Raw genomic sequence first — 25539 nt, 5'->3', positions numbered from 1 at the left:
TATTGACTGTCATTCCCATTGCTATCATATTCTTGACACTCAAACCGTGTCTCAATAAGTTTGGTAAATGTAAGCCAAGAACTGATGAAGTGATTTGTGGCAGTAAAGAGATTAGTATTAATTGTAATAATTTAGACAAACAATTGGTACTAAATCAACATAAGTTTAATGAAAAATTACAGACTATTGAAGAAATGGGCGAAGAGATCAAGTCAAAGGACGATGAGATGATTGCATCGCAAGTAGACATTAGTAGGAAAGATGAGCTCATGAGTGATGACAAATCAATAGACAACGAGTCGCCAAAAGACAATAGACTGCCTGAGACCACCATATCTATAGACTCCAGCACTAAGTCATGAGCCCAATGGACTGGTATTTATTTGGACACAACTATAGTATAAACTATACGAAACACTTGTCATCATTCATTGTCATCTAATACAAGCAATGACTGCCAGCAAAAATGAGATGACTGTTTGAGCACCTGACTGTCAAACACAATATACTATGTCATGTCAGCCCTTATTACAATTGGATGTACTTTTAATATCTATTATCAAATTTTGGCCAAAGAATTAGTGCAAAAAAGTATTATTATGTTTTAACTGGGATTATGTGAGACATTAATGTATAAAAAATCGTAAAAATTTGTTTTTTATTACACATATAACTTAGTGTATATGACTTTTTTCTATTATTATCATTAATTTTATTTTACTATTTTTCCATTGTTATTTGTCATCATTATTATAAACACTAATTGTATAAATTAAAAATAGTCTCAAAGATATTATTATTATACCGTAATTTTTATTATTTATAGCATAAATATTTATTGTAGACAAAAAAACAGTTGACACAAAACACACACACATTTCAATATATAAATTAAAAACACCAGAAATATCTTATAATTGATGAGTGACTGATGGAAATGGATATATAGTTTAAATAGTATACAATTAGATAAGTTATATACAATTTTTTTGGATAAAAATAATTTATGACATCTAATAAATTAGTAATGTTATTATTTTATATAATACTTTACTTTATTATATCAAATGTATATAAGTATATATAAATTATATTAATATTATATAACAGTTATTTTGTATGATTCTTAATGATATTGTGAGAGAAAGTGTATGAAATATATATATATATATAAATAATGTATATTTGAAAATGTATTTTTATTTTATTTATATTTCMAAAATATTAATTTTTAATCTGCAAAATGCATAAATTTACTGCCCAAGGAGTATATACTATATGTTTATAAATTATGTAATTTATATAATTCACATTTTGAAACAATTTTTGAAAAAAATTAAAATTATGTTTTATAAGAGAATCTTTACATTTAAAGTAAATTATAATATTTAAATAAATGATTATTACACTAATTATAATTGTTTTATGTAATGATAGCTATATTAGTCATTTATTTCGCTTTTATTTTATGGATACAATACAATCATAAAAATAATAATAATAATAACATAAAATAGTCTAAAAATGTAAAATATTCTTTACGTGTATACACATTGACAGTACATTAGCATAACTTTAGCAAAAAACTAACGACTACTTAAATCTATAATTTATATATTTTTGAATTTTAAAATAAATGTTTATTATGCTCTCATTTTTTGTTGGTTAATGCAGTTTAAGACAGTATGGAATTAAAATGAAATAAAATAAAACCAGAATATTCTGGTATTTTACTTAAACGTATAAATCTCATATAAAAATATATAAATGTAATTATTTGTAATTATTTATTTCATTTTGTTGTTTATAATACAAAAAATAATAGAAATAAAAATAAAAACTAATATTTTTTTCAATAAACCATTTTTAAAATAAATTATTTAAACAATTATTCTAAAAGTAGAAAAAGATTTATATTTGTGATATGTCTTTGAGAAAAGATTTGCTAATTTCTTAATTTAATGAAATAAAATGCGAATATAAAGAAACATTAAAAATGGTTTATAACTCATATATGAGTTATAAATTCATTTAAAAAAGCGTTCAAATAAATAGCCAAAGCATTTGTTTTGCTTTATATTTTGCGGCTAAACGTTTCAAACGTGTATTTGGTGTGTGTATCGCATGTCAAGTATTCATTAATTTTACTCTTTTTATATCATTATTTATAATTAGTGCATAAAAAAAGTTAGGAATAAAAGGCAAGCCTTTACTAAAACTAAATATACTATTGAATATTATATACATGTGAATTAGAATAACCATTGTTAATTTGGTTAGACCTGTAATTTTTGGGATAAATTTATATCTTACACTTAAGTAAATAATATTTTTAATAATAAAAAAATAAAATTTATATTACATTTTAAATAAATTACAAGATATAAAAAACATATTATTTTTTATAAAATCAAGTAAATGTAAAAAATTGCAAATATTACATCTATTATTACAGTATTATGTATTATTATAGCAAAAATGGTGATCCTATTTGAAGTAAATAAAAAGATTCTTGTATTTGAGATTTTCATTATTCTCTTCAAAAAAAAACTAAATAGATTTAAAAATATGCGGCATTTGAAACAACTGTATAATTAATCAGCACTCGGTGTTTGGGGGGGGGGGCAGCCAGTGTTGTTTGATCTGGTATTAAATTTAATACACAATTTCTATGGCAAAGTTGTACTCATTTTCCTATAAGTTTAGAAAAATTTGCTAATAATTTGGGTGTAGTTTTGTTTGATATAGTAATATATGCTTTCTTTTCCAAATAAATTCAATGCTTAGTTATTATAATAGTTAACACATACATACTTGTGCTAAACATCACTGGTATGAGACAATAAGTAATTATAATGAGTTTATTTAAATAAGTGCCAAAAATGCAAATTAAATCTTAATTTTAAGGTTGACTTCATTTTAGAGCATAACTACTAAATATTTTATATATCCTTATGTTTATGTGTAACTCAATACAGTATACAGTATGTTGTTATTATAATTTACTGTATATATAATTTATACTGTATTATACATATATAAAGTCAAAACCAGAGATAAAACAACTTTATTTGAGAATTGTTTTTATTGATTTTTATCAAAAATTTCAATTTATATAACAATTACTGGTAGTGTATTTGGATTGGGTAGAGTGTAAATAATMACAATATATTCAAATATCACAATAATTGTAAATTACAATTTAATTATTTACTTTCTCACCAAAATCTCAATTTTAACTGATATTAATTAAACAAAAATGCGAGTTTTAATTTGATAGCAATTATAAGAAATAGACATAATAACATGTATGTGTGTGTGTGTGTGTGTGTGTGTGTGTGTGTGTGTGAGAGAGAGAGAGAGAGAGAGAGAGAGAGAGAGAAAGAGAAATGATAATAAACCATATAATGAAATAAAATCGATAGTAGTTTCCTAAAGATATTGCCTTTATATTAATGGTATCATATTATAATATGGTACCAACAAATATTCTCGTTTATATTTATATATACATGTATATMATTGAGAAACTTTATATATTATATAATAATTTATTATACTATTATAACTGTAGAAACGGAAAAGTAAAAAATCAATTTTACTGTACATATGGTTAATGATAAGCATTTAATTTTTAAATTATACTGTATAATGTTATTTTGAAAATATATGACATAAATTGTAGCATACATATAGACTACTTAAAAGTCAATACAAAAATGTTATTGACTGACTAATAGCCAGATTAAACTATTGCTGAATATATTGAAATGTCCCACAAATAGAGTGATACACTAGTTTTATATGTAAAAACTATATTATATATACTTTAAAATTTTTACTCGTATGTTATACTATGGATATTGATTTTGTTATTTTTTTGTAAAACTCAGTAAACACACACTCAGTTTGATATACACTTTATATATATATATAAAAGTTTTATATATTATACAAAAATAAAGCTATTCTTTATTCAAGAAAATATAAAAATATATATTTACGGTATAAGTGTTTTTGGCAAATGTTTGCTATAAATAATGAATTTTTATGCTCGGCTACCAAAAAATATATTTGATAAAAAAAATATAAAAGTAAAGTATAAAAATTGAACATATAAATCATACAATACTTTAATAAGGAAAATAATTTTCTTACAAATTTAAAACTTATGCGGCAAATGATATACAATTTTATACAAATAACATAAAAAATAATAGATTTTTTTGAGCTATTATTTGAGGATATATTGTAAAATAGAAATTCTGTTTTTAGCAAAAAAATTATCTCAAATATTGTATTTAAAAAAAAAGAAAGAAAATTCTCTCTTTTTTCTATTTACAGAAATATCATAATATTTCTGTAGTAAACAACACACAAAACAAGTGATGTTTACTCTCATTCTTTAACCAAATGAAGACCCAAATCGATGTCCAAAATATTGTTTAACAAGAAATCTTGTTTTCCATGTTTTTGTATAACATTAATAATAATAATAATAATAATAATAATACTGTAATATTGCTGACTATGGATGTAATATAAAAAGTGGTATACAATGTTTTTTTGTGGAGGGGATTGTATGACAAATCAATTTGAATCACTAGTCAATACACATTCACATACAGGGATGACTGTCTTTGTCATACAAATACAYGAAAGAAAGAGAGAAAACTACTATTTCTTTCATCAATGAGTTTATGGACTCCAACGGCATTACAATGAAGAAGAAGAAGAAGGAGAAAAAATATAAGAGTCAGACAATGAAAAGTAAAGGGAAAAAAACTTTCAGATATTTGAATCAATACAACAATTGTCTACAATATATATATTGTACACCAAATGGAAAGTCATTATAGCTGTCTGTGAGCTCTAACAACAGCTCAGAATCTCAGATATATTTATAGGAATTAATGGATATAATAGTAATAAAACTATTTTTTTCATACAATTTTTTATTTCAATAGTTTTTTTATATTATATGATATATAATATAATACAAAAAGTTAGATTAATTTTAAAATGATGGTCACATCAAAAGTCGGGCACACAATCATTATATGAGCTGTTTATTCAATATATTTACTCAATTAATCACTGTCTCGGGGCTAACTGTTCCCTCAATGTCTAAGACATTCATGACTTACCCGTTAGACAATTATCTATGGGTTAACCCAATTGCACGCAAACTCAGTGCTGTTTGTTTGTGTCAAAGCATGCCTTCAATAGCATAATAAACATATGATTAGTAATTGATTTTTTTTATAAAAGTCTTCATTCAGTGATTATCACCTCAATTATGGCCACTATTAAAGTGTTTAGTGGTCTACTCAAGACAACAACTCATCCATGTCTTAAACCGCACTCCATTTCAATCTTCAGAAATGATTTCAACTTAAGAGGTTTGTATCGATAAAAAATATGATATTTAAATTTGAAGACATTTACCATTATATTTAATAGTAATGATAATAACCATTATATTAAGTATTGAAATAATTAATTATTGATGTTTCAATTGGTTTCACTATTTTGACAAATAATTAATTAATTAATTAAAATATCTAATGATTAATCAATTGAATTAAATATCATTTATATTGAATTGCAGACAATTTATGGCAACAGATCCGCACTATAAAAGCTCCGGGAAAGAGAAGAGGTCTCAAATATATAGCGATTCGGTCGACACCTAAAGAGTTGCCATTGGATCCCAATGAGGTCAGTCAGAGGCCATCTAATGCACAATCGGCAATACCGACCGATTTGGCTGAACTACGATTCGCTTACCCGGAATTCCTGCCCAAACCGGTGGTCGATCACAGAGACAAACTCTGTGAACAATTGATGCGAAAAGATCTGATCCGACGGCGTAATGTCATTGAAATCCCTGAGTTTTACGTGGGATCTATATTAGCGGTCACTATTAGCGACCCATACGCACCGGGAAAGATATCTAAGTTTGTGGGTATTTGTATCGAAAGAGCCGGTCAGGGAACTGATGCCAATTTTACTTTACGTAATCGAGCCGATGGACAGGGAGTGGAGATAAGATATGATTTATATAATCCGACTATACGTGAGATACAAGTACTTCGACTTGAGAAACGACTTGATCCGCATTTGTTATATTTGAGAGATGCATTGCCTGAATATAGTGAAGTACCATTTGATATGACACCTGACCCGCCACTACCATCGGGTACACCCGTTCCGTTAAATGCAATTAAAGTAGTAATGAAAAAGCATCCCTGGACTCGCAAGTGGGAGGCCGTAGACCTACAGGGCATACAACAGTTAACAGAATTGCCTGACTTTGAATATATAAACAAATGGCGCGTAAAGTCTGCTTACGCTAAGTATGATCTCATGAAAGAGTATAGAGAGACCATTCCTGAAGAGGAACAGTTAGACATATTAAAGGAAATTCAAGAACATAAGGATAAAGTAGCAGAGGTCAGGGCTATCGAGAGGCGCAAGAAATTGGTTCAACAGACCAGCAAAAAGTCATAGATTTTCATTACATTTGATAGAAAGATAAGTTTAGTTGATTTAAATTTATATTTAATAATCATTTTTATTAACATTTAATAAAATACTATTTAACAAACAATTTAACTAAAAGACCTTAAATATCATTACAATAAATGATAAGTTTTATTATATTATAGTTACCGTAAGTTAGTAAACACTCTGATTTCAACCAAACCAATGATTTCCCATACAATCCCTGTTCCACTCTGTTTGACAAATCCAACACCAATTAAAACCGCATTGAGCTCTGGTACACACTATATGCATACAACCACCGTTACGTTCAGTAGGTGTCCGACATTTAGGACACGGCTTAGTCGACAATTTAATGGCCGTTCGGCTCATAATCTCATCCCATTTAGATTGGTCTGCATTTTCAGTATTCATATTTTTAAAGGAACTGGTATTTGGCTCATATAGTGAATTGTCGGACTCGATAAGACAATCGTCCACATGAGATCCCTGAAGACATTTACGACAAAAAACAAATCCACATTCACCACAAGTAATTCGCGTACATATATCGGGATCTGTTTCATCCAACATAATACCGGCGCCACAGCCCGGTTGTGGACACAGAACTCCGCCAAAGTTCAGCACAAATTCTTCGGCACCAAATCTTTGGTACTTTTCATACGCCTGTTCGCCCATTAATTTAAAGTGATGTGTCTCTCGTATAAGTGAATCACTACAACCAACGGCACAGTTGAGAGTATAACCTACTATCGGATCCGTTATAAAACGTCTGTCATTAAGTCGCGAAAGACAATAATCTCTAAAACAGTCTAAACAAATGGCATGTTTTGATACACAAGTAAACACTAAAACAGTATCTTTAATGTCAGTACAGGCAAGACATGAAACATCGATGATATTGTGACGAACTAAGTAGAGGACAGCCGTACGGTTACTCTCGAAGGCTTCGTATGCCGTCTGGTCATCGGTAGTGTTGTGTGAATTTGAGGCACATTTAAAGTAAAACCTGGCTATACTTCCGTTACAGTCCTCTGACTGACAGACACCTCTAATACGACCATCAATTAGCACATCGTCCCACTCATGCGGATCTCTGTCCACAATAATTGTGCCGTTTTTGCATTTATCACAAACAACTCTTAACTTTCCGTTTGTCAATTGTTTACATGTATTGCAAAATACAAAGAAATATTTGTGTCGATCTTTATTGTGGTCATCACTGGTAACTGAAGACAGCAGACGACGTTCTCTCAGTTCATCTCTGGTCTCATCGCTGGTATCATTGATACTCAGATTTGTCAGCTTCTCATTGATGGTCGACTGAGTGAATGGTATCAGATTAGTCTTCGTCTTAATATTGATAGCATTGATGGCGTGAATCACCGAATTCTGTCCGAAATCACAATCACTTAGTTTGAGTTCATTTGGCAACTCTTTGCCCGAAAATATGATCACAATATCTGACCAGAGATTGACATCAATTTTGTCTTTCAGCTGTCGCTTAATATCTTCAACGCACATATCAGGTGTCAAATTAAGGCCAAATGTTTTGTTTTGTTTGCCGTATCTGATGTTTAAATGCATTTTATTATCGTAAGCATTGGTGACCACTGATGGCCGCAATCGKAGCGTAACTAATATGTAATCGACGTAAACGTTGAATGCATTGAACAACAGTTCAATGAATGCCATTGTATTGACATTTCATTGATTAATATATCATTTCATTACATAACTATTGATAGCAATGTTAACACCGATTGTTAACAAATCATAACAATTATTAACAATCGATTTAATGTAATATTGTTTGTGATTGACTCACAAACAACACATTAAACTGTGTATTGTATTCATAAATAGTGTTATAATTAATGTTTGAATTTTATAATATGAGACAACAGTAGTGACATTTCAATGACAATATTTATTAACTAATTATTGTTTGTATTGTATTGTCATTTGTATTAACAATAGGTGTCACTAGTAATGAGTATTATTATAACAACATGTGATTGAATGATGAAATCTATGCACACATTGAATGTTATTTTAAATTTATTTCAATTATTATATTTAATTAATTAAAACATTTAATGATTATTATAATGAGATAATCATTTAATTGATACAAATATTATATWAAATAATCATATGTTTTGCAAACTCAGTGTTAATAATGTCATTAGCAGTGGTGTCGCGTATGGCCAGAATCGGCAACTTTGTCCACTCGCGACTGTTCGGTCGGTCCAATCTATTGCTGACCAATTCATTGATATCAGCATTGATGGGAACAGTAGGTGACGCTATTCAACAACAGTACGACCTGTTGACGGACGACAAGAGTGCCGAAGAGTCTTCARCGACCAAAGGCTTCAATTCTGTGCGTTCGGCGCACATGACTTGTGCCGGATTTACCACAGGTCTGGTCAGTCATTATTGGTATATATATTTGGATCGGTTTTTGGGAACCCGAAAGAAGATGTATGTAATCACCAAAAAAGTACTGTTGGATCAAATTGTGTTCAGTCCTATCAATTTGTTTGTCTATTTCTCAACGTTGGGTCTCTGCGAACAATCGGGAGTTAAAAGATTCAAAGAGGAACTGATGGAGAAGGGCTTCGAACAGATCTATGTCGTCGAATGGATTGTATGGCCACCGATGCAGTTCTTCAACTTCTTTGTATTGCCACTCAGATATCGTATACTATTTGATAACATTATATCATTGGGTTTTGACATCTATTCACCGTATGTTAAGTATAAGACTCAACTCAAGAGTGAATTACAGACTACTAATGACCAAATCATAAGTGATAAATACAATAATACTATTAATCAAGAAATTGATTTTATTAATGATAAGACCAACAAATTATTAATACAATAATCATTATATCATATAATTTTTTAAAACTTCTTTAATATAAAATTATTGACAAATATTATTTCTAGCATTAAGTTTAGAAATTGATTATATATTTCAATTAAATTATTTTGATTAGGATATCACTTAATATTAACAAAATATTTTTTATTATAATAAATAAAACATAATTTATAATCATGTCTTCAATCCATTGATATATTTTGGCAAAATTATGAATAATCAATCATTTTATTGTACATTATATTGATTTTATACTTTGATAAATATTTTTTAAGTACCGGTAAATAAAAACTAAATACCGTAAAATAAATAAATAAAAGTTTGTATATTATTAAATTATTTTTCTAATAGATTTTTAATTTAATTTAAATGTTTCACAATTGACAAAAAATTGGTTACAAACGTATCCACAAACCAAGTATTGGACAGAAATTATTAGTTAAATAAAATAAAAATTTAAATCACTTTTTTCAAACAAACACATTAAAAATGAGTAAAATATTGTTTAAAAACAACACATAAAATCAATATAATTTTTAAAATTACGATTCACTTTTAGTTAATACCTTATTTGAATCAATAAATTATATTTTTGAAAATAGTATATATATTAATTGATTCTTTGCATAAATAAATATAGACTTAATTATAATAAAATTAATTAATAAACTCTAACGAAGACATCAATCTTCTCCATTTGAATTATTGATGAGCCGTCGGGCGCCCCGTTTACCGGCCGGTCCTTTAGGCTTATCAAACATAGTCTTCACAATATCCTGTTTGGGATGAAGTTCGTCGATAAGATAACTATGTGACAGTTCTCGTGGATTATCGGTTTCCAATTTCTTATCGATATGAATACCGATGCGGTTAGTGATAGCATTTAGTAAAGCATTTTTACACGAAGAGTATAACATGCGCTCCTTTACTGATATAAAACTGGTTGGTATTGAATAGACAAATATTATGCTTTTGTTGAATTGGCCGTCAAATGTATGCGGAAACACAAACAGATGATATCGGGCGCCGTCGGTCGGCATCAATGACTCGATTGAGTGTATATTAAACTCACTGCTTGTCTTCTTTATGTTCAATCTTATCTCTTCGCTCTTCATATCAATACTCAACTGAACGTAACTTAAATTATCATCTTTTAGATCAAACAATGCATTAATGGCTTCCGAATCAATGGGAAATTCGAGTCCCGAAAGAGTCATTTTCTGTGTCTTTGTTATACATGAAGATAATGCTTCGTCGCGACGGACTTCCAATAATTCCTGTTCTTTACGAGAGAGAGGAAGGCCATCAGTTTTACCATTAAGCCATTTCTCGAAGCTATCAAATGAGATCTCGTCTAAAGCGGTCGCGTGATAGTCTTGAGTAATGTTTCCGCCACCAAATTGTTGCTTAAAAGTGGCTTTAGTTGACGCGTAGACCATCTTCTGTCTGACACTACTATCTTCTGGTGTCCACGAAATGAAAAGCCATTCGTATGTACCGATCGTGTCTTTCGAGTCCAATCGAAACAATATATACGCCGGTTCTCCTTTGTGGACAAGACCATCAACATATCGGCGATAATCTTGTTTCCAATCATCTTCAGGAGGAAAGTGTTGATCGAGAACTAGTTCTTCATTACGGATCAGCACTTTGAGTACACGTACGGCACCATTGTTTGACTGATTCTTGCATTGAGATATAAATGCCAGCAATTGGTCAGTGCATTGGATGCCTGTCTGATGCGACATCACCGCAACGTATCCTTGTTTTGACTGTAAGGACAACGGATCAGATGTTTAGCAACTAATTGGCAGTCAATGGAGTGAATCACTCGTTGAACGTATGATTCAATGAAAACACAACACAAAACACAATTGACTCCCAATTATAGACACATTGAGTGACACAACAGTGATGTCACACATGTTTAGAGCGCATGACTTGTATTTATATATGAATTGACATTAAATACACAACAAGTGATGAAAAGCGCCAAATATTTGACACAACAATTGATTAACTGATCCATACATTACATGAAATTAGCCAACGATTGTCTTCACTTATCACAACATTTGGTTCATTATCACCGACAATGATCATCGACTGTGAAGCAGCACTTGTCAATCCCAAACACAATGATCGGCCGCGCTATAGTCGGGCCAAAGTTGGTCTGGCCAACGATCACTCGTCATCAGCGGTGGTCATTGTGATCACAAGTCAATGTAAAGAGAAGTTCAAGATTGTCAACAACTGTACTCTACACAAGACAACAATCAGTTTTAATTTACCCAAAAAGGATCTCTATATTAGAAATTGTGATCAATTGCTATTAAAAGCATTCATGTCTTTGATTAATAAGATCACAACACATCAAACGATACCAAAGTTGGCTAATGTGTCCACTGTTGAGAAAATGAAGCCAAAGCCTACAACACTGACCATCAAAGACAACGCTTTCAGTGCCTCTGATTTATCCAACAAATGTCTGCAAAAGTTGTCGATCGAAACCTTTCGGACAATTCCTCGACTCGTTTGGAAACTAAACAATTTATGTGAACTTATACTAAATAACTGCGATTTAGTGGATATTCCTCACAAATTACAAGACTTGAAGACAAATCTTCGCATTTTAGATCTCTCTAAGAATCACATCAAATGCATCGACGGATCATTTGTGGTGGCGATGAAACATTTGAAAACATTGAACTTGAGTCATAATCAACTGCAATATATTCCTCTGGAGTTAAAATCTATGCAAAGTCTTGAGAAATTGAATGTAAGCCACAATGAACTGTCATCTGTGGTGCACTCAGTGGGAAGCATATCATCTCTTAACGATCTGGACATAAGTCACAACCAAATCAATTCATTGTCTTATTCTTTAATTAAAGAACTTTTACGTTACGTTCGACTCAATAATTTAGACACTTCTGGCAATCCGTTGAGAGAGCGGTTATTTACCACTTCTATAATCATTAATAAACCGTTTCCAACACTTAAAAGTCTATGTTTGGCTAATATTGTGTCCACTAATTGTCTGCTCAATAATTGTCACCAGATTTTACCACATACTCTATATAAAGAGTTGCAAATTAATGCCGAGAAATGTTGTCATTGCGGGGAATCAGTGGTCGATAAACGTATGAAATTGCGATCAGTTCATCAAAGTCTGGAGCAAATAGTTACCAGCCTTTCAACAACACATTTCCCGTCATTCCCACACTTTCCTGCCATACAATATGTTTGCTATTTATGTCTATTTAATAAATCTCTTATTTAATTTTACCTCTACTTTATCATTGTTTAGCTATTTTATATTTTAGCAAATATTTTGATAATTACCGGTAAATATTTTTATAATTTTATATATTTGACATATTATCAGTTATTATCGGTATATTTGTAATATTTCAAAATTGTTTGCAATCAAATGTCTTTATTTGATTTTATCGTATTATTATTATTATTGTATATTTTGTTTTCTAATAATAAATAAGTTTTAGAATATTTTCAAGAATATTTGAAATCAGTAATAATTAGTATATAAATAAAAATTTTTATATAAAATTAATAATTTACCGAAATTTATTTACCGGTAGTTTCTTATAATGTCGACAAATGTACAATAAAAACATTGATAACAACAATGTAAATTTATAGTAAATGATAAGTTATATCTATTTTTATATGTAATAATTTGATTTAACATTATATTATACTCAATGGCATTGAAATTTAATATACAAATTGTGTTCAATTGGTTGGCATCGAGTCGAGCATCACTTGGATCTGATGTAAAACCATTTCATTACCGCAAACGCATTCATTGCTAGTATAGGGAGCTCTTAGAGTCAGTGCGTATGCGATACACAGMGACCCGTCTTCTGATGCCTCACAAGGGATGCGATTCTTGTGTAACCAACTCATCACTGATTGTTTACGAGCTATCAATTGGTCGACACTTAGCTGATATTGACCACTGTCTCGTGTGGACACCGATCCGCACAACAAATCATTTAAATCAAGTGACATATAGTCGTTATCGCTGTCATCTGTCTGATCAACCAAATCTATGGATGTGATTGCGTGACTCATCGCCAAAATCAATTTCGATGGCTTAGCCGATGACCTGTTAGCCGATTGTTTGGTCACTACTAGTGCCACAGTTTGTGTCAACGGATCGATGCATTTAAGTGAACCAATATGTGTGGCTTTTACTGTCTTTAAGATCACTTTACGGTTCAAATATTTACAGTATTTGGTGACAAAGTTGTTRCTATCATTATCACCACTTAACCGATCCATTGTCTTGAAAGGGCCGACAGTAAAGAKAGGATTTGTTTTGTTGATCAACAATCACAACAACATGTGTTTGTCGTTATTTGTTGTGATGTTTATGTAATGCATGTATTGTTTCATTTGAAATAAATTTTTAATTACCGGTAAATTTTATTAATGTATGAATAATATTGGATTTAATCAAAAAGTGACAATCAATACATCACTTAAGTTGGTCTCAAATACAATGCCATTCATTGCATTACACGTCGGTCTGTATTCATAAATAGAGTTGTTATAACAAGTTTTGTAATTATGATATTTTTGGATGTCTTAAGGCGCCGGTCAATACGGGAGTTGTAGCCGACGGGAACTATATCTGAAAGCTTGTCGGATGGCATGTCTTGAGGTAATGTCAATCGATAACAAAATTAGTATTAATATTCATTAATAGGCAATAAAACGTCTGAACGACAAGTGTTCGGCCATAGATGGTGTGGTAGAAGCTATCTCTTCGCTCGAAGATAACGACGTAACAAATGCTGGTTTGGGATCTAATCTTAATTTGAACGGTTGTGTTGAATGTGATGCGAGTCTAATGGATGGMCATAGACTCAATTGGGCGGCAGTCGGTGCTCTACAAGGCATCAAAAATCCAATAAAAGTGGCCGAATGTGTATTAAATGGCCAAAACAAGCGACAGCCGTGCGGTTTGATTGCACCCAATTTTCTGGTCGGTGACGGCGCCCGAGATTACGCTCTAAATAATGGTTGCGTGACATCGGATCTAACGACTGGTGCAGTACTTGTAATTACCGCTAATTTTTGCACAAATTTAATATTTTAAACCAATATTTGTTGAAATTATCAGAAAAATCTAAGAATTTGTATAACAAATACAAACGACAACTCGAATCGGAAACTGTGGACAATAATAGTTTGATTAATACCAAACATAGACGTCTRGACACTGTCGGTGCCATTTGTGTGGACTGGGAGGGCAATGTTGCTGCCGGTGCTTCCAGTGGTGGCATTCATCTCAAGTCATCGGGAAGAATAGGTCAGGTATGTGTCAGATATGTATTAAGTCATTATTTGTAGTAAATATTATTTGATTTTTAATTAACTAAAGGCAGCAATGATGGGATGTGGTGTTTGGGCGCAAAACAATATTGCTGTCACTACTACCGGTGCCGGAGAGTACTTAACGAAAACAATGTTTGCCAGAGAGTGTGCCAATCAATTACTCGGCAATTGTGACCAAAATAATATGTTAGCTCTGAATAAAGCATTCAYTAATGGATTCATTGGTGAGAGATTCAAATAATTATAACTTTAATTATCTTATAAAATGATAAATTTATTTGCTATTAATGTCCAGAATCTCCATTCCTTCAAAACATTGACAAAGTTGACCGATTGGCCGGTGTTTTAGSTCTAAGTCATGATCGGGAGTCCAATAAAACCGAGTTGTTATGGGGTCACAGCACACACTCCATGTGTGTCGGGTATATGTCTACAACYGATGTTAAGCCCAAAGCTTATGTCTCACAATTGCCGACCGACTCTCAGCCGGGAATTAATTTTATCGTTGAAGGCATTAATATCTAATACAAGTATATATCACAGAGTCTTTCATTTATCATAAAAKTATTTTTATAATTTATTTTTTAATATTACAAAAAATCAAATGAATTAAATTATAAACAAAAATATTTTGAAATCCAATATTATAAACATTATTACTGAACCAACGGATCATCTTCTTTAAGTGACTCTTGAGTTGAGTCGTCGCTATCAGTGTCTGGAGAACTCTGGACATGAATTTCTAACACATAATTGAAAGCGTTTCGCGAGAATGTCTCATAACATGTCATCAAATCTATTAATAATTGTCTTTCTTGCGATTGAAGACTAAGAAAACAATTATTATCCACTCTTTAAGGTATTGTCAATCACTTACTTTAATAGATTAARMCAACTCTGTATGCGAAAGACAGCGTTGGTTGCAATGGCAGTGAAAGCAGTTTTCATTGAACACAGATTTTGAATGGATTCCGGTGTAAACCTATGCTGACAAGTGATGGCATTTAATAAACCTATTTGAATGCCTCGATCGACACTACGAGTCAGGCCATCGACAAAGGTCTGCAAATGTCTGACAAAYAAAAATGTTAATMATATTGACTATACATACATATATTAAATATATGCCAAACCTGATGACTGTWATCTTTGTGACCCTATGTTGAACACCACTCATGATATCCTCAAASACATAWTCATCGGGAAAYTTGTCTTCATTTTCAATGCATTTCTTTGACCAYTGTATAGACCAWTCAATATTWTCKCCAATMAATCCCTTAATTATATCCATTTTCTTCCGTTGTTTTCTTWGAATAGCGAAGTCTTTGTATTGAGTCTTAAGTTTGTCAATCATTRACTCTTCACTKACAGTACTATCACTACTATTAGTGCTAACATTTGACTCAYTATTGATTGAACTCATAGTTTAGTCAAAAGTTGAAACAATTTTATAAAGTTTTTATTAAAAATTATTTCTAATAATTGCAATCAAATCATTGATTGGTTTAAAATCATAACAATAATTGCATTGCATTTCAATGAKTSTATTAAGTGTCGCCCTCTCATTGCATTGCATTACATGTTATTTACATTTAAAAGGCAATYATATAATSTAATCATTAAATGAATTGAAWATCTCTGAAATTTAAACTTAATWTCAATTATTATTATATAATTAATAATAAATACAAACATTTATATTWATATGAWTTTTTTRTTAACAAATTTAWTAARYAATGAAAACAAAATTACATTTAAAATATAATTGAATAAATCATAATATAAYGGATAATACGGTATTWATTACAWTAATTAGATAATTATGTTTTATATGCCAATTGTATGACAGCATAATCACCGGTTSCCCTCCAGTTTGMATCAAATGTCTTAATCATATCTAACATCTCTTTATTTTCAATACCGACCACAACATCGGCTTTGATTGTCCTAAACGTACACAAAGTTGTCGGTAGAAAACCTCTCAATGMTCTCTCAAATGGCACCATTAGATCCCATAGAAGATCACCGGTTAGTTTCCTATAGTTGAGGTCACCTTTAAAAGTATTAACTGGGATTCACTGAGACTCTGATACAGATCACTGGCCATTGTTCTCATATGACTGAARTCTTGTGCAAATGTCCAGAACGGATGGTCAACAATAACCCATTTTCCCGATTCCAAGTTTTTCAACCATTTGTTGGCCAACTTCTTYACATTTGGCGAACGACTGTTACAATCAACGGCTAAATAATTCAACAGCCAATGAAAGTCTTTGGTCATCACATCCGACACAAACCATGGCATAGATTTCACGTAAAATTTGACAACACTTTTGTCACCCAATAAGTGACTCAAGTCTAAGAATTCGATGAAACACAGATCGGTAAACAATTCGTAACCGGAATTATCTAAAACTARACTTAATTGAAACGAATCGCTGGCAGAACAGGTCTTCACGTGTGTCCATAAATTTTCCAATTGRTTATCAATAATAAAATCTCTGAATTTAGCCAAATCTTCGATAGGATTTGAACTATTGATCACTTGTTTGCCGGCAGATAATGAAAGATCACATTTGTTGCCCCAAAGAGATAGTTCGGAAAAYTGTATAAATTTACTTTTTATGCTYTCATCGCCATCGATGACCATCGACTCTATCAGATCGGCCAACACTTCTACCGCTCCGATAGACGACTTAAGTGCTTCTTCTTTGCTTTCGGCAAACGGATCAAASGTTTGAATAAATTKAGTCAATTCAAAGGCCTGACGAATTCGTCGGTAAAGATAACACTCAGCGTAGAGCCACTSAGCGCTAAACCATTTCGGTTCGCACCCGAACTCAGTCTTATAATCGCTTAAGCATTGGTTCCATACGTCAGAGTTGACAGCTTTGGTCTCCAATTCAATAAAAGGTTTGTCAGTTTGTAATTCGTTACGGAGTTTAGCCAACTCTCCGATCGTGTCTTTCATTTCTTGTTCGGCGGCTATTCGGTTGTCTTCCGATACCATTCCAAAAGACACCAAACTCTTGACACTACGACAACTACTGTCGATGGCTTTGGTCACTATTATAGGCAGTCTATCGGCTATTGTGATGTAAGCGAATGAGTCCTTATATTTGGCCGAATGTGCTTCGGGTATATCACTGATGGCGTTCACAGACGGCATGTCTTCAAATGTGATGTGATGTGTGCTAAACAAGTCTTTAAGCGGTAAACCACTGAAGAGGACACACACTATCCTTATATCATATAAGTTATATGTCTGTCAAAGTCAATGGATGTCTGTAATAGTGATAATATATTTTTCCGACAGATGTCTCACACATATAATCCTTCATTGGATGTGAAGTCAGAAACCAATAGAAATGAAGAGTTGAATGAATTAAAAGTGCAAACAATTGACACAACATTTGACATCACTTTTGGTCATTGATTTTGCTGTCAATTTGATTGCCGTTTTGTTGGACACAATATATTACCAAATAATTTCTGTGACCACTATTTTCTTATTTTTGCCAATCGATGGCCCGAACAAAGGCTTCGGCCAAACGAAAGGCCAAAGAAATAATGTCAAGTATTGACAACACAAGTGTTGGACAACAACGAGGAAAGAAAAGACGGACAACGACTATTGTGACGGCAGAAGTTGAGTCAACTGATGGCGCGTCTGTGGTCTCAATCGATGACAAACCGAAGAGAAAACAAGTGGGAAGAAAGAAAAAGATTGTCAATACAGACAAGTCTGCGACCAATAAATTGCCGAATAAAATGTCGACTTCCAGCCCTTCCAAAGCAAAATCAAGTGGTCGTAAACCAGGTCGACCACCGAAGAACCCGTTGGCCAATTTCCAACTGTCCGGTGGCCGTAAAAAGCAAAACCGAAAAGTGGCCGACACTGAGAGGCGATTGTTTACAATCAAGTTTGTACCGAAAATAGTTTTGTCATTGAATTTATAGCTATTCATGAATTAATTGATTGATTGATTGATCTCTTGCAGAGAAAAGAAGGCTTTCTATGAATGTCTTATTTCAAAGGGATTCAGTTGTATTAACAATGAAGAAGTATTGCAACAAATATTTCCCAATCGATCTATGAATGAGATTAAGTAATTATTATTGATTTTAATTGCTTTTTAATAATTATAATCTAATATCAAGTATTTGTTTTATTTTATAAATAGTTTTTAATTAATTAATTATTTAWTTTTTTATAAATTAGTTTCTATTTAATTTCATTTATTATTTTTAAAAATTACTTTATTTTATTTTTATTTATTATAATACAAAGTACAGTATTTATACTACGGTATAATATATAATATAATTGATTAGATTATTATTATTTATTATTGAATATTWTAACTTTGTATTATATATTGTTTATACTGTAGTTAAACCTTTAATTTAATATTTGTTTCCTGAATAATGCAATGATTTATTAGGTTATTTGATTAATTGATTTTTATTTTATTTATTTATAATTATTGGATAGTAGAAATTTGAACAGTTTTTAATTTAATTATCAGGAATTTTATTTGTTGGTTTAGAAAATTATTTTTTATATTTTTTTCTATTGATTTTTGTGGTTTTTTCATTGAATTTCAATGTTATGGGAAATTTTTATTTTGTTTAATTTCTATTGTTTTTTACAATTGATTTGCATGTTAAGTGATATCTTGTTTTTTTAAATATTGTTTTTTATTTTCAGTGCATTCATTGATAGCTTTAGCCGAAAAGCGAAGGATTTGAATCGTTTGAGTGAAGAGAGTGATTGTGTGGATGCAAATACCAACAAACAACCCATTGAGAAGTGGTTTGATGTCTTGCACTTAACTGTTCCCATTTCAATGCGAAAAGACGATATGTCCGGTATATTAGTCGATATATTCAGCGAATTAAGTGCCAAACATTCCGATTGCGTTTATGAATCTCAAGATCCGGAATTAGCCCCCAATTATGGTCACATATACGCCTGTATTCGCGACTCTTTGAATAATAGATATGCACCACAATTGAAGTCAATTGATGCCTTTGTTTTGGTTCAGATGATTGAAGAGCTCAAAGAATTGATTAGAAATGATGATTATAGCAAAGAGTCTGAATTTTTAGCATCTGGTAAGTGGTGGCAACTAATAGACAATAAATCAAGTGAAGACATTTTTAGTGATATTTATATGAGAAGACAACAAGAAAATGTTATTCAGGATAGTAATGAAGAACCGGTTGCCACTACATCTCATGGAACAACTAGTCAAGTGATGAACGGTATTCATCCAAATGTTGACCACGAAGTGATCTCAAGTCCATTGACTTCATCGGGCAATACCAGTCGTGAACGCATTGTAAGCATTATTCAAAACTATCCAAAACTTAGAAAGATTAGCGAATGTTTGAATCCAATCAAAGTTCCCATACATTTCACACACAATCAATACAAGCGATGGCAACATAAATGAACTTTTTTTAGTTCAAATTTATCACATATTTAACATAATATTACTTTTTTCATATCATATTTAGTTTTACCGGTATTATTAATATTATCTGTTCATTGATTACATTTCTCATTAACGCTATTAAATTTATTAAAAAAAATATATGAAAATATAAATAAGAAAATTAAATTTAAAATATAATTAAATTATATTAGGATTGCAAAATATTATATAATTTTTAAAACATATTATTATTAATTAAACTATTGTATTGGCAAATAACTTAAAAACCGATTTGAATGTTTTTTGTCTAATGATATTAATGTGATAATAAATTAACAAATAAATTGTTTAAATTTTTAAAAAATAAAATAAATGTAATTGCAAATTATGTAACGTATGYTATATATATATAACCGGAGCAATTATTTTAAATTTTATCTCAAACCTATAACACTCCTCTAATAAAACATTTATCGATAAATTAATTTAGATTTTAATCGCTGAATAATTAACTGCCTTTTAGGGAAATGAAATTATTTTTTCTGTACACATGAATATRAATAAATAACATTTTAAAAATTTATTTTATAAACGTTTTTTACAACTTATCAGTAATTTTAATAAATTTAACAAAAAAATGTAGTTTAGTTTTTTATTTTTATTTAATAAAACATTGCCTAACACTAACAATAATAATATAGTTGATTACTAATGCAATATTTGATTTGTATGTTTGGCTGAATGAGAGAGAAAATGCATTACTTTCACAGTAGTTGTTTGTATAAATATTAATAATATTGTTGTATAAAACAAAAAAAATATATAAATTATATAAAGTATTACAGTAATATTTAGAGTAAAATAAAAGTATAGAAAACAATAAATCTTATTTTTGTTTAGTAAAAAATGTTTTTTTGGTCTGTTAATTATTTATTAGATTTGTTTAAAAAAATAATATTAAACATTAAACTTAAATTATTTTATATAAAATAATACATTTGTTTCATTAATGTACTGTATATAACAATGAATATATTAATAACAATGAATGGAAAACTATTTAATAGCTTTTTCCGATTAATATACTTAAAAATATTAAACAAAAAATAATATATATATATATATATTCATGGAAAAATATTTAGTAGTAAATAGTATTCACAAAAAAACACGTAAAACAACATTTTAAAATGTTTGTAAATATACTGTATTTTTATAGATATATATTAATATTTAATAATATAATAATAATATTAGTACTGATTATGAGTTTGGCGTTTATTATAAACTATGAAAAGCGTTTCAAATAAGTAAACAACATTTTTTGTAAAAAGTAGATAAAGCTTACGATATATTTATTTACTATTATTATTATGTAAGCCATGGGTCACGTAATTAGAACAGAGACGTGAAGTTATATATTTAGCAAATACTCCACAAGTTATGTATGTTTTTGTATTTGTTAACAATTTTGAAATTCAAGTTTTCGGACTAACTTTACATAAACTCAAGTATTAGTAATAATAATTGTAAATTATATCAATATAAAGATAAATATATATAACTTTATATAGATATGTCAAATATTGGTGTACATCAAAAATGAGACAAACATGCAATATTATTATTATTACAATTGCCTAATAATATGATATGATTTTTTTGACATTTGGAGCAATCGTAACATTATTGTCACAATAGCTTACTTTTTAAACAAAAACAAATTTTTTCTGTTAAGTCTCTCAATAAACAAATACAAAGAGAAATAACATGAATTGAGGTTTTCATTTAGGACTTTACTCTCTTGATTTGGAAACGAGAATTAATTTCATGTTTTGAGAAATTAGTTTAAATTATAATATAATAAAACAATCTCTCTCTCTCTCTCTCTCTCTCTCTCTCTCTCTCTCTCTCTCTCTCTCTCTCTCTCTCTCTTTCTCTCATTTATTCAATTCCCTCATGTGTTGTACTTTTGTATTGTATTAATATTTATGTTGCAATTTCTTATAATGAATGACTTTTCTTTTCATTTTTTTCATAATAATAATAAATTTTTTTTTGTAATTTTAATTACAATCAAATCAAATACGAAATGATTTTTGAGATTGTCGTAAATATTTTCACAAATATTTTTTTTCTCATTTAAATACCTATTACTCATTAAAAATTAATTTTTTCTCAAGTCTTTATATGTATATGCATTAAATTTTGGCATATAATTTAAATATAATTTATAATATGTTTGGGTATATGATTAATAAAATTCATATTTCAAATTTATTGGCACTAATATCATGCAAACCCTAATAACTAAAACTTTCGGTTTCATTCATTATTTAAATATTTTGTTTTGTTTGGTGTTGTGATTGATTCACTTAAACCAACAAAACAATTCACTGTCTGAATAATTAACGACATAAACCATTATTTTGACCAAACAATTTGAATTATAAATTCAGCATATATTTAATAATAATTACAATTAGTGCCAAAGTTTTAATTTTTATAATACGCCCGACAATCTCTCTCTCTCTCTCTCTCTCTCTCTCTCTCTCTCTCTCTCTCTCTCTCTCCATCATACAAGTCACTAGATTGTATCAATTTCTCAAAAAAACATTTAATTCAATATACAGCATTTAACATGTATTTAAATAAAAATCACATAAAATAAAAAAATATGAATTGAATAATACTGCCCACTTTGAAATTATTCAAATGAGATAATCTAATGTAAAACATATACAATATATACAGTACAGTACAGTACAGTATTTGAAAAGTTAATGCTCTATAGGCTAATAAACTATACATATTTGGTGATAATATAGTTCAATACATTAAGACGATTATTATGTAAACTATGGTAAAAGAAAAGATTAACAATAAGTTATTGCCTTAATTTAGTCAAAGTTTTACTTTTTAGTAAATTTCTCATAATTTCATAATATTTTTAACAAATGTTTAGCATTTGTCAATACTTGAATTTAATGTATAATACTTATATTATACATACTGTTATAAAATTAATATAAGTATAAACTAAATTTTCAATAGAAATTATAAGTAAAATAATAAAGTATAAACAATTATTAAAAAGTTAAACACTACTTCTAGAAATATCATTATTAATAAAATAGTATTATTTAGAGCCTGTCCTTAAAGGTGTTTTCAATGTATGTATTAAAAAATACATTTTATTGTTATTTATCACAAAATTATAAGTTTAAGTAAATTTCCTTTATTTTTCTTATTGTTTCTTACTATACATTATACACTAGTAATATTAGTTTAGTATAATAAATATAGTATATAATAATATATAATATGATAATACTGTATTAATATTAATAACAAAAGCAAAAAAAATATTTATTATATTGAATAAAACAATAGTCATTTAGTGTATTAAAGAGAAAGTGATTTTTCAAGAAATCTTTTAGTAGAAAATATAACCAAAATATGTATAGTAATTGTGTTATTAAATTAAATAAGAAAATTAAAAGTGGTTTTTTGGCTAATGTTTTGCCTGTAAATGATTTTTCGGTGGACACATAATTTAATTCAATTTAATTAACGTATTATCAAAAAACAAATGAATTGAAACTCTCAATTCAAGGTTAAACAAAAAGTTAGAGTCAAATGTAAAAAGTTTTAGTAAAATTTTTAAAATTTTAATATATCATTACTGAATGTAAATTTTATAGTTATTATTTTTATTTAATTATTTATTTAGTTTTGTTTTACTATTATGATTGTATTATCTTTTTAGTTTTTTTTCTCCGAAACACTAAATAAAATATCCAAAACGTTTTCCACATTGACCTCAATCTAGTGTCAAATGTTTAACAAAATGTGAGATAAATTCTTGACTTTTTTTGTGCAATTATAAAATTTGTTGTCAGTATTATATAACAATAAAAAAAAGTTTGATGTGCTTTGAGAGATGAATCAATGGTATATTGATATATATATATATATATATTGAATAATAGAGATAGACATCAGACTATTATTATAAAGCATTTCAAAGAAGTTTTTTTTGTTAAACTAAAACACTTTTTAACTTTCAATTAACTGAATTGTAGACTCTCTTTGTTATCATTTTGATAGTTACTATTCAACAGAAAATTGCTATTATTTATTGCAAATTATAAATCGATTATTATTATTATCTAATGATTGCTTCTGAAAAATATATATATTGTAAATAATTGTATAAATGCATAATCTATGAGAGAGAGARAGAGAGAGAGAGAGAGAGAGAGAGAGAGAGAGAGAGAGCACCGTTAGTTTTATTGATTCAAATGGTGACCCGATTTGAAAAGACCACAGACACACTACTTATTATTATTATTAAACACACTCTTTAAATAAATTATATTAGATAATAGTGGAGAAATTTGTTATAATATTTTAAATAAATAACTAAATTGAAAGAAAGTAATAATCATAAAAAAAGATTTAATGACTATCTTTGTCAATAAACCATTGGAAACAAACATTGATTTTTTGACTGCCATTAAAAATGAGATCAATTGTGGAAAAATTCTGGAGGAGAACTGACTGACTGACTGACTAACTAAYTGATTGATTGTCTGTATGACTGAGTGATGGCCAGTGAGTGCTATACGTGTGTTTGAATTAAACATCTTTCAATTTGAATAGCAAAAGTTAATCATTAAAAAAAATGTTTTTAATCACCAAAAAACATTACATTTTGGCATTATATCTCATATTAATACTTATAATATAAACCTTGAAGAATGGGTATATAATATAATAGTGGCTTGAGTTGTGTGGCAGTGCCTTAAGGGATGGGTCAGGCCGAGGGTGGGTCGACATATATAGAGAGAGGGATAGGGAGACTATAACAGCATTTGTCAGAACCAGGAAAAATCCACTTCTGTTTTATGGCCCAAAACATAATACAAAAGTCGCTTAAAGTAAAAAAAAAGTTTCTAATATTATTATTATTACTCAAAAAAGTTTTCTCTCGTTTCTCTTAAAACTATTTGAAAAAATAGAGAGAAAACAAAAAGAGAACAAAATTTTATAATAAGTATATTTTTGAAGTCAAATTGCAGTCAATCGACGATTAATTTAATATTTGCTTATTTTTCTGTTGTTTTGTTGTTGTTTTTATGAGAGTTGTCTTATTAATAACAAGTGCCCTAAAGTGGTGATCAGTAAATCTATTTATAGATTATTTGAATTTTTACTTTTTAAAAAATATATGTATTAATCTATTTTTTCTTAATATTAGCGATTAGTTATATTTAATATTATTAAATAGTTATCGATCGACAGGAAAAACTCGCTTTTTAATGACTA

General features: G+C 29.3%; 9 protein-coding genes across 9 annotated transcripts; 5 read left to right on the top strand and 4 right to left on the bottom strand.

Annotated features, from left to right (window-relative positions):
• The first annotated feature begins 5191 nt into the window (after positions 1-5191).
• Positions 5192-6573, top strand: LOC128961765 (39S ribosomal protein L19, mitochondrial-like). The gene is made up of 2 exons (XM_054308032.1): positions 5192-5402; positions 5612-6573. The coding sequence occupies exons 1-2, from the start codon at positions 5300-5302 to the stop codon at positions 6511-6513; spliced, it is 1005 nt and encodes a 334-aa protein (XP_054164007.1). The 5' UTR covers positions 5192-5299; the 3' UTR covers positions 6514-6573.
• A 112-nt stretch (positions 6574-6685) lies between these two features.
• LOC128961764 (E3 ubiquitin-protein ligase parkin-like) lies at positions 6686-8318 on the bottom strand. The gene has a single exon (XM_054308031.1). The coding sequence runs from the start codon at positions 8200-8202 to the stop codon at positions 6700-6702; it is 1503 nt and encodes a 500-aa protein (XP_054164006.1). The 5' UTR covers positions 8203-8318; the 3' UTR covers positions 6686-6699.
• Positions 8319-8688: 370 nt separating this feature from the next.
• LOC128961232 (mpv17-like protein 2) lies at positions 8689-9477 on the top strand. The gene is made up of 2 exons (XM_054307448.1): positions 8689-9323; positions 9473-9477. Exons 1-2 carry the CDS (start codon positions 8690-8692, stop codon positions 9475-9477), a joined length of 639 nt encoding a protein of 212 aa, XP_054163423.1. The 5' UTR covers position 8689.
• Positions 9478-9943: 466 nt separating this feature from the next.
• On the bottom strand, positions 9944-11285 carry LOC128961969 (twinfilin-1-like). Its single transcript, XM_054308313.1, has one exon. The coding sequence runs from the start codon at positions 11146-11148 to the stop codon at positions 10084-10086; it is 1065 nt and encodes a 354-aa protein (XP_054164288.1). The 5' UTR covers positions 11149-11285; the 3' UTR covers positions 9944-10083.
• Positions 11286-11380: 95 nt separating this feature from the next.
• LOC128961214 (leucine-rich repeat protein SHOC-2-like) lies at positions 11381-12683 on the top strand. The gene has a single exon (XM_054307427.1). The coding sequence runs from the start codon at positions 11496-11498 to the stop codon at positions 12681-12683; it is 1188 nt and encodes a 395-aa protein (XP_054163402.1). The 5' UTR covers positions 11381-11495.
• Positions 12684-13100: 417 nt separating this feature from the next.
• On the bottom strand, positions 13101-13726 carry LOC128960974 (uncharacterized). Its single transcript, XM_054307161.1, has one exon. The coding sequence runs from the start codon at positions 13706-13708 to the stop codon at positions 13157-13159; it is 552 nt and encodes a 183-aa protein (XP_054163136.1). The 5' UTR covers positions 13709-13726; the 3' UTR covers positions 13101-13156.
• A 132-nt stretch (positions 13727-13858) lies between these two features.
• Positions 13859-15308, top strand: LOC128960973 (threonine aspartase 1-like). Its single transcript, XM_054307160.1, has 6 exons — positions 13859-13953; positions 14020-14090; positions 14136-14478; positions 14553-14746; positions 14814-14991; positions 15063-15308. Exons 1-6 carry the CDS (start codon positions 13863-13865, stop codon positions 15290-15292), a joined length of 1107 nt encoding a protein of 368 aa, XP_054163135.1. The 5' UTR covers positions 13859-13862; the 3' UTR covers positions 15293-15308.
• Positions 15309-16587: 1279 nt separating this feature from the next.
• Positions 16588-17936, bottom strand: LOC128961932 (damage-control phosphatase ARMT1-like). Its single transcript, XM_054308258.1, is given in 2 exon segments — positions 16588-16826; positions 16829-17936. Coding segments are annotated over 2 exon segments (1347 nt in total).
• Positions 17937-18290: 354 nt separating this feature from the next.
• On the top strand, positions 18291-20338 carry LOC128961933 (uncharacterized). Its single transcript, XM_054308259.1, has 3 exons — positions 18291-18690; positions 18769-18876; positions 19479-20338. Exons 1-3 carry the CDS (start codon positions 18293-18295, stop codon positions 20224-20226), a joined length of 1254 nt encoding a protein of 417 aa, XP_054164234.1. The 5' UTR covers positions 18291-18292; the 3' UTR covers positions 20227-20338.
• The last annotated feature ends 5201 nt before the right edge of the window (positions 20339-25539 follow it).

Source organism: Oppia nitens, unplaced genomic scaffold (assembly GCF_028296485.1).
Source record: "Oppia nitens isolate AA-2021 unplaced genomic scaffold, nextdenovo-longstitch-racon4-pilon3 scaffold5_pilon_pilon_pilon, whole genome shotgun sequence".
NCBI classification, from domain to species: domain Eukaryota; kingdom Metazoa; phylum Arthropoda; class Arachnida; order Sarcoptiformes; family Oppiidae; genus Oppia; species Oppia nitens.
The sequence above is the reverse complement of the archived record's forward strand: the minus strand, read 5'-3'. Positions and strand labels throughout refer to the sequence as shown.

Excerpts from the sequence above, each read along its gene's own strand:
- LOC128961765 (XM_054308032.1), top strand. The coding sequence starts at position 5,300 with ATGGCCACTATTAAAGTGTTTAGTGGTCTACTCAAGACAACAACTCAT. Across the intron at positions 5,403-5,611 it reads AAATGATTTCAACTTAAGAG|ACAATTTATGGCAACAGATC; the intron begins GTTTGTATCGAT and ends ATTGAATTGCAG.
- LOC128961933 (XM_054308259.1), top strand. The coding sequence starts at position 18,293 with ATGGCCCGAACAAAGGCTTCGGCCAAACGAAAGGCCAAAGAAATAATG. Across the intron at positions 18,691-18,768 it reads AGGCGATTGTTTACAATCAA|AGAAAAGAAGGCTTTCTATG; the intron begins GTTTGTACCGAA and ends GATCTCTTGCAG. Across the intron at positions 18,877-19,478 it reads CGATCTATGAATGAGATTAA|TGCATTCATTGATAGCTTTA; the intron begins GTAATTATTATT and ends TTTTATTTTCAG.
- LOC128961969 (XM_054308313.1), bottom strand. The coding sequence starts at position 11,148 with ATGTCGCATCAGACAGGCATCCAATGCACTGACCAATTGCTGGCATTT.
- LOC128961214 (XM_054307427.1), top strand. The coding sequence starts at position 11,496 with ATGATCATCGACTGTGAAGCAGCACTTGTCAATCCCAAACACAATGAT.